This window comes from Bidens hawaiensis, unplaced genomic scaffold (genome assembly GCF_021521415.1).
Source record: "Bidens hawaiensis isolate Kalapana, Puna unplaced genomic scaffold, B.hawaiensis_p1.1 tig00041491_1, whole genome shotgun sequence".
Lineage (NCBI taxonomy): Eukaryota > Viridiplantae > Streptophyta > Magnoliopsida > Asterales > Asteraceae > Bidens > Bidens hawaiensis.
In genome coordinates this window covers 45,829-54,509 of record NW_027497340.1, presented here as the reverse complement: position 1 = coordinate 54,509, position 8,681 = coordinate 45,829, and the positions used below count along the sequence as shown (strand labels likewise).

General features: G+C 35.4%; 1 protein-coding gene across 1 annotated transcript; it reads left to right on the top strand.

Moving 5' to 3' along the window:
* Window positions 1–4,721: 4,721 nt before the first annotated feature.
* LOC143592941 (uncharacterized) lies at window positions 4,722–7,306 on the top strand. The gene is made up of 5 exons (XM_077072717.1): window positions 4,722–5,267; window positions 5,966–6,332; window positions 6,381–6,707; window positions 6,864–7,071; window positions 7,201–7,306. The coding sequence occupies exons 1-5, from the start codon at window positions 4,722–4,724 to the stop codon at window positions 7,304–7,306; spliced, it is 1,554 nt and encodes a 517-aa protein (XP_076928832.1).
* Window positions 7,307–8,681: the final 1,375 nt, after the last annotated feature.

The following is an 8,681-nucleotide window of genomic DNA, read 5'->3' as shown; positions in this document are numbered from 1 at the left end:
AAATCTTAACTTAACACAGCGGAAGTCTTAACTTAAGCCGTTTGGGTTATGACAGATGCAGATAGCCAACAATAATAGACAATTAATAATAAAAGCGTCATCTTTTATTATAGGAAAATATTTTACAAAAGCAGAGTTTATTACACGTGCTAATGCACGGTTTACAATACTTCAACTTTGAAACACAACACGCTCTCGTTTCCATGCCACCTCGAAATCTTCACTTACCTGAAAAGCATATTAAAATATAGATCAACACAACGTGTTGGTGAGTTTCCCTTTATATAAAAAAATTGTCCATATATATATATATAAATCGAAAACACAATCCATTAAATAATAAAATCCGATATCAATTCGTGTGTAATTATCACTACACCCCGAATTATATCCAGATATTCCGTGTATAATGGTCTACCGCCATTATATCACAAAAACAATAGGCATTTCATTCTTAAACAAATTGAGCTGTTGTAGACTAGCTAAGAATACAACATTACGTATGACTATCATAGTTGATAACCCGATACATACCATACTCAAAATATTCCCACTTTTAACCCAACGCGATTGGAAGTGGGGGCCGTCACCCCAATAAATCAACTAATATTTCTGTGCCCCTTTCTAGGGTTAACTGTTATTTAGCCAACTAGACTCATCCCGCATTATACACCAATTTGTAAAACAAAATGCCTTTTAATGAAAAACATTAACGAAAATAATATGTAATAAAGAATAAGCTTTCCCCCTCAAAACACAATTAAATATCGTTTTAAAAACATTTCCAGTTAAAAATCGAGGGGGTTCAATAGAGAAACTCACTGTCTTGTATTTTTTCAAAATTCCCGTTTCCTATATTAGATCACGTTTTGTTAATAAACACTTGATTTTAGTTTTTATACAAAAATCCTTTTAAATTTATTAGTCCTATTCTAATGTACACATAAGCACATAGCACATAAGCGAATACACATAGTTCGATTTTCCGTTAGTTATTATTTAATTAATTAAATTAATTAATTAATTAAATAATATAATAAAATATTTTTAAATTTTAGTTTCTGGAATTTTTAAGAAAATAATAATTTTTTTTTATTTTTCACAAAACTTGACGGTTTCGTCGGTTTTGCCGGTTTTGTGATTAAAATGCGTTTATTCGTTTTTTCGTTTAAAATGTAACTTATAAATTATGAAAAATACTTGTTACATAAATGTTAATCAAGTTTTACAAGTTTACTTGTGAAAATATATTATTTTCATTTTTGTTAATATTTTCTTAAAATAGCAACTTTTTTAACGTTTTCGTGTCGGTTTTCGCAACACGAACCATTTAGGACTAAGTTTTATCATCTTGTCCTTTTCCCATGTATTAAATTATGTTATACATGGATATTTTAACACTTTAGAGGCTGTTCTAAAACAGTCCCTAATAGTTGTGTCGGTTTTACTTAAAAACCGATTTTTCGACCGTTTAAATTACCGATGAGTCAAATAAATTACACAAGTCTATACTAATCATCCTATGAACTAAACACACATATAATAACATATAATTCACCATAAATTGCATTTTTGACCATGTATGTACATAAGACACGTTAATCAAGTTTTTCGGTTCCTAGTTCGTCTTTTAGTTTACCTTAACAATGTTACTAGTTTAATTTGTAATTTATTTATGTACATTTATGTTTAAATATCCTAAAAATCCAGATTTTAATTAATTTTATAAGTTCCTAATAATCCAAAATTTCACTTTTAAATTGAAGGTTCTTATTCTCTTTTCAAAAGAATCTCATCTTCATATTTTTGAACATTGTCTTTTTTCAACAAAATCAAGAATGATTCTTTTAGATGTTTCCATACCTTTATAACTACTTACTTTTATGATATTCTTACCTTAATCAATCTTTACTTATTCATTTAAGTTGTTAGGGTTTCATACATCCTAAAGAATCTATTCCATTTTATTCTTTTAATTTCACCATTTAACAAAGTTTCTATTATAAGTAAGTCATTGTTTATTTCAACAATGTTTTTAACTAATCAAAGTTTCAAACTATACATCCTATCTTGTTTAAGTTGCTATTAATCACTTGTTGTTTCCATCTATTACAAGTATTTACATAAAATCTCATTTTCATCTTTCATTAAAATTAAAGTTTCCTTATTTAGTAGTTCCAACACTTTTCAAATTTCAACTACTAGATCTAACATGCAACCTATCTTACTTACATTTAATTCATCCCACAACAACTTTTAATTCAAAAATCCATACAAAACCTTCTAATTAACTTTATATTAAAAATCCCCAATTTTCACCATCATGAACATATTCATGTTTCACTCATTTCTAGCAACAATCTTTAACAATATAGACCCATACTAACAAGTTAAAGACAAATAATCCATTCCAATCTTTAATCTAATACCTAGCTTCAATCCTTCCTAATAGCTCCTTAATAGCCTAATCCTTTCCTTGATCTTGATTTAGACCTCCATGTTATTGTTTATGTGTATGTGTGTGTTGATTGTTAAGTTTGTTTGAATTGTGTGTGGGTGTCCCAAGGGGTGTTTGGCCGTGGGTTTTGAAGGGAAAGAGAGAGAGGGAGTAGGGTGATGAGGTGTGTGATAGGTTAAAAGGTGAACTGTGTGGGGATGCTACAAGTAACAACTTTCTAGAAAATAATGATTAGGGGAGGAGTTAGAAGAAGGCAATTGGGACATGTGTGATGGTGAGTTGTCCAAAGGGTGGGGTGGGGGTATGAGGAGCGGCCTAGGGGGTGGGGTGAGTATTTGAAGGGTTTTAACTAATAACTAGGTGATTTCCAATTATCCGTTTAACGTATTTCGTGTTTTAAATATCCAAACGAATTCCGTTTTCAATCATTTTTGTCAGACTTTAAACGAAATCAAATTTCTGATAGTATGAACCATATAAATTATTTTTTTGAAAATAATTCACGTGGGGTCCTTTCCGGGTCTTGTACTGGCCCGTGCTTGCTTATTTTCCAATTTTTGTAATTTGATCCTTCCTAAATTATATTTTTATGTTGTCTCACATGTTTTCATATATATTTTAAAATTTTGAGATTGTTTAATCTATCTAATGATTTATTTACTTTCTGGCTCGTTACCCGAGGTTTTTGCATGTTTTTCTCGTTTCGTGCTGAAATTTGGACTTTTTGTTGACTTTACAAGACAATGAACATTAGTAAAGAGAGATTTTATTAATAAAACGATATTAGAATGGATAATCATTATTACATTAGTGAAATTTTTTCCAAATGTTACAGAAATCATCCGAATTTTCATTATGGAAATCCGCCTACTCAATCCAATCCGAACTTTCAAGGAAATCAAAGAAATTATGTTCCTCGCCAACAATATAATAACCAAGGTAATTTTTATGGCGGGAACAATCAAGGGTTTCAAGGTCAAAGGGGTGGCGGTGAAAGTGGGTTCGCGGGTCAAATTCATCAAGTGGAAATGAAGTTATGGACATATTGAAGATGATGCAACAAGATATGCAACGGAGAAATCAACTTGATGAAGATCGAATGCAAAAGGATTAAGTTCGAGACAAGGCCATCCAATCTTGACCACTCAAATTGGTCAACTTGCAACCGAAGTGTTAGAGTTGAAGAAAAACAAAGGCCAATTACCAAACGACACTAAGGTAAATCCGTCTCATAGTTCATCCCGTAACGTTCCTATAAATCATGTTAGTGTGTTAAGAAGCGGTAAAGAGTACAAAAATGAGTTGTCAACGGGTGTGGCTGATAGGGAAGTCGAGAACATCACGGGTAATGAAAGTGATGATGAAATTGAAACCAATAAACCCACTAAACGTGTTACTTTCGAAAAACAGTTACAAACTTCGCGTTAAACTTCAAATTTAAAAGATAAAATAATGAAGTCAAACCAAATGCGGTTCCATTTCCTTCGGCTTTGCTTGACCCGGATAAGAAAAATGTAATTGTTAAAATGGGTCCTCAAAAGGAGGAGATGTGGGAAGTGTTTAAACTGGTAAAAGTAAATTTACCTCTACTTGAGGCAATCAAACAAGTGCCCATGTATGCTAAGTTTTTAAAAAAATTAAGAACTCAAAAGAGGCAACAAAAAGTGTCTAAACGAGTGGATTTAACTGAGCGGGTAAGTGCGGTTTTAAAAAGAGATCTTCCTCCTAAGTTTCAAGATCCAGGAACGCCCTTAATTAATATTCAAGTAGGTGATTTCAAATGTCTAGGGAGTTAGTAGATCTTGGGACCGGAGTAAGCATTCTCCTGGGGAGTTTATATGACCAATATGACTTTGGTCCTTTGAAACATGTTGAGACCACGGTTGTATTGACGGATTTGTCTCATAAACTTCCCCTTGGAATCGTGCAGGATGTAATTGTGAAAGTGGAGGATTTTTATTATCCTTTGGATCTTTTGGTGTTAGTTATTCATCAGGTGACCCAAGTCAACAACAAAATGTTATCTTGGGTCGACCATTTTTGAACACTGCCCATGCAATCATTGATTGCAGATTTGGTACCGTTGACATGGAGTTTGGTAATCGAAAAATGCGCCTTAATGTTTTTACAAACGTTGCTAATTGGTGAAGAATGTGTTATGGAAGATGTGGTGGATCATTGTATTCCTCATGAATATGATGAAGATTGTTTGGAAACTTGTAATTGTGATGATTCTGAACAGGTACACGTGTGTGCTTTAAGGATGGAAGAACAAAAACAAAATGTTTTAGCTATGCAAGAAGGAAGACCACCGTGGACACACCAATTTGAGAATTTACCAACGGAGATCAATTCGGACACAAAGCCATCTCTGGAGTGTCCACCAAAGGTTGAATTGAAGGAACTTCCAAGTCATTTGAAGTATGCATTTTTAGGGGATAATGAAACCCTTCTGGTTATCATTGCTTCTAACTTGGAAGAAGATCAAGAGAGGGCGTTGGTAAAGGTTTTGGGAGCACATAAGGCTGCCATTGGATGGACACTTGCAAATTCAAAGGGTATTAGTCCTTCGATTGTTATGCATAAAATAATTACTGATGAGGAGGCTAAACCAACAAGAGAAACTCAAAGAAGATTGAACTCGAATTTGCGAGAAGTGGTGAAAAAGGAGGTGATTAAGTGGTTGGATGTGGGGATCATTTATCCCATCTCTGACAGTGCATGGGTGAGCTCGACACATGTAGTGCCCAAGAAAGCCGACATCCAGGTAATAAAAGACGATAATGGTGAACTAATCACCACCCGACAGGTAACCGGGTGGCGAGTGTGCATCGATTATAGAAAAATAAATAATGAAACCTCAAAAGACCATTTTCCGTTACCATTCATTGATCAAATAGTTGAAAACTTTTCGGTCAAAAATATTATTGTTTTTTGGATGGATATTCGGGTTACAATCAAATGACAATTCATCCCGATGAGCAACATAAGACCACCTTCACTTGTCCATATGGTACTTTTCCTTTAGGAGAATGCCATTTGGACTGTGTAATGCCCCGACCACTTTTCAAAGATGTATGATGAGCATCTTTTCTGACATGTTCGGGATTCACTTGAAGGTTTTCTGGACGATTTTTCCATTTTTGGCTCAACTTTGTAGTCTTGTCTCAATGATTTAGAAAATGTTTTAAAACGTTGTGTTGAGATAAACTTGGTGTTGAGTTGGGGAAAAAGTCACTTCTTGGTGCAAGAGGGCATTGTGTTGGTCCATGTGGCTTCTAGTTGGGGAATGGAAGTTGACCAAGCTAAAATAAAAGTAATTTCATCTTTACCACCCCCGGAAAATTTCAAAGGGGTGAGATCTTTTTTGGACATGCCGGATTCTATAGGATATTCATTAAGGGTTTTAGTACAATTTCAAAACCTTTATGTAATCTCTTATTGAAGGATTTCCCATTTGAGTTTACTGATGAATGTTTGCAAGCTTTTGACAAATTAAAAGAAAAGTTGGTACAAGCACCCATTTTGCAATCACCGGATTGGTCAAATCCGTTTGAGATAATGTGTGATGCTAGTGATAGCATGTTCGGAGCAGTATTGGGTCAAAGAGTGGAGAAAAAGAAAGTGATGATATATTATGCGAGCAAAAATTTATCCGACGCACAATTGAATTACACCACTACCGAAAAAGTGTTACCTGCGGTGGTGTATGCCTTGGACAAATTTCGGTCGTATATTTTGGGAGGTAAAGTTGTGGTTTATTCAGATCATAGCGCGGTCCGATATTTAATGGAGAAAAAAGATGCAAAACCGTGTTTAATTCGATGGGTGTTATTGTTACAAGAATTTGATCATGAAATCCGTGATAAGAAAGGTTGTGAGAATGTAGTGGTGGATCACTTGTCTCGGATTCCACTTGAAGGTGTTGATGATCCGATGGAGATAAATGAGAAGTTTCCGGATGAACAGTTGCTTGCCGTCTCAACCGCGCCGCGGTATGCTCACTATGTTAATTATTTAGCCACTGGTGCTATTACAGAATATTGGTCAAAGAAATGGAGGCAACAGTTAATGTCCCAAGTGAAGTTATACATATGGGATGAACCGGACCTTTTCAAGGTTGGAGCGTATAAAGTTCTTAGAAGATGTATACCCGAGAATGAAGTGCAAGAGATTTTGACACATGCACATTCGTCGGCATGTGGGGGGCATTTTAGTGGCTCTAAAACAGGGTATAAAGTACTTACATGTGGGTTCTATTGGCCAACACTTTTCAAATATGCAAATGAATATGCCCGACATTGCTTGAATTGTCAACGAATTGGGGGGGGGGGGTATATATAAAAGGAATGAAATGCCTTTCAACCCATTTTGGTGGTTGACATTTTTGATGATTGGGGCATAGATTTTATGGGCCCGTTTCCGAACTCGTGTGGGTACTTATACATTTTTGTTGTGGTTGATTATGTTTTGAAATGGGTTGAAGCGGTTGCCACAAGAACTAGTGATCACTCCGTGGTGTGCAAGTTTGTACAAGCCAACATTTTTTCAAGATTTGGTATCCCAAGTAATTATAAGCGATGGGGGATCACACTTCAAGAACTTCACGTTTGGTAAGTTATTAAAACGTTTGGTGTTAATCATCGAATTGAAACACCTTACCACCCTCAAACAAGTGGCCAAGTTGAATTTTCCAATCGCCAAATTAAGGAAATTTTGATGAAAACGATTCGGGTGGATAGGAAAGATTGGTCGGTTAAGTTGGATGATGCGTTATGGGCATGTCGAACCGCTTACAAGACACCGATTGGTACCACTACTTATCGGTTGATGTATGGAAAGGGGTGACATTTACCAATGGAGTTGGCTCACCGGGCATTATGGGCACTTAAGAGTGTTAATATGGATTATCATGAAGCCGGCAAGTTGAGGAAGTTAAAGTTTAGTGAACTAGAAGAAATCCGGGATGAAGCGTATGAATGTGCCTCGGCTTATAAAGAAAATTTAAAAAGGGTGCATGATGCTAAATAAGGAAGAGAACATTTGAAGTTGGGCAAAAAGTATGGTTGTACAATTCGAGACTCAAATTGTTTCCCGGGAAGCTAAAAAGCAAGTGGTTGGGTTCGTATGTCATTACAAGAGTAGGGAGGTTTGATGATGTTGAAATTGAAGATATGCAAAATTAAGTCAAACAAGTTGTGAATGGACGTCGCCTTAATATGTTTGAAGATGATAAGGTGAGTTTCCTCCTAAGCTCACTGGTTGTTTCCACTTCATAAAGGTCCAGGCATGTTGTATAAGTTAGTTTAAGTTTTTGTTCAAATTTGGTTTTCAAAATTACCTTTCTCGCTTTAGAGTATGTCTAAATCAAGTGTGGGGAAATTCCTTACCGATGTTGGGGACAACTCAGGTTTTTCATGGGGGGTAGGGTAATTTTTATTTTATTTTTAGTTTTTAATTTTTATAAGCAAGTTTATAGTCAGGTGTTATTTTTGTGTAATATTTCATAAAAAATGATTGAATGGTGGACCACGGTGTAGACTGTGACCACGGTGAAGAAACCGAGAGACACGGTGGCAAGCCACACCATGGTACGGTGTCGTCTGCCATTATTTATACATTTGCACTATAGCCCACGGTGTGAACCGTTAGCCACGGTTCGGCGCTGACGGTCTAGCTTAAACATTGAACTGCGGCCCACGGTGTGAACCATGAGCCACGGTGCGGCGCTGAATGTGACATTCGTGAAAAAACAAGGTATACCTTATTCATTACATAGCGAGTAAACGATAAATCGGTTAATTCGTAGTGCTTAAACGAGTAACCGACCGATTCTAATTATGACCCGTATATATACTGAAGGGTTATGTACGAGTTATATATATATTATAGTGGCTAACATATTGATATTTAGGCCCCAGTACGTTTAAAACCATTTAAACGAAAAAGGTTTCGTTTATTGATACGCTATGAGTTTAAACGCAATCGTTAACATCAAAACGAGCATTGTAGCATCCGTTAAGCCGAAAAAGATTTATAAAACACTTATATGACATGTTCTAGGCTATCCGTGAAAATATTTTGGATTTTTACAACGAGTCAGTACGTTTTTCTTATTTTACAAAAATGGGCTGAAAAACACTCGTTTTCGCGCTATTTTTCGCACTCGAACTAGTTTTCTTGCGAAAAACCGAATCCGAATTAAATTTTGGACCAATATTTA

What these genes read in the sequence shown, in the direction of transcription:
- LOC143592941 (XM_077072717.1), top strand. Translation starts at nt 4,722, where the DNA reads ATGGAAGAACAAAAACAAAATGTTTTAGCTATGCAAGAAGGAAGACCA. An exon ending in AACTAATCACCACCCGACAG is followed by an intron (nt 5,268 to 5,965) that starts GTAACCGGGTGG and finishes TTAAAAGAAAAG; the next exon opens with TTGGTACAAGCACCCATTTT. An exon ending in AGGGTATAAAGTACTTACAT is followed by an intron (nt 6,708 to 6,863) that starts GTGGGTTCTATT and finishes ATTGGGGCATAG; the next exon opens with ATTTTATGGGCCCGTTTCCG.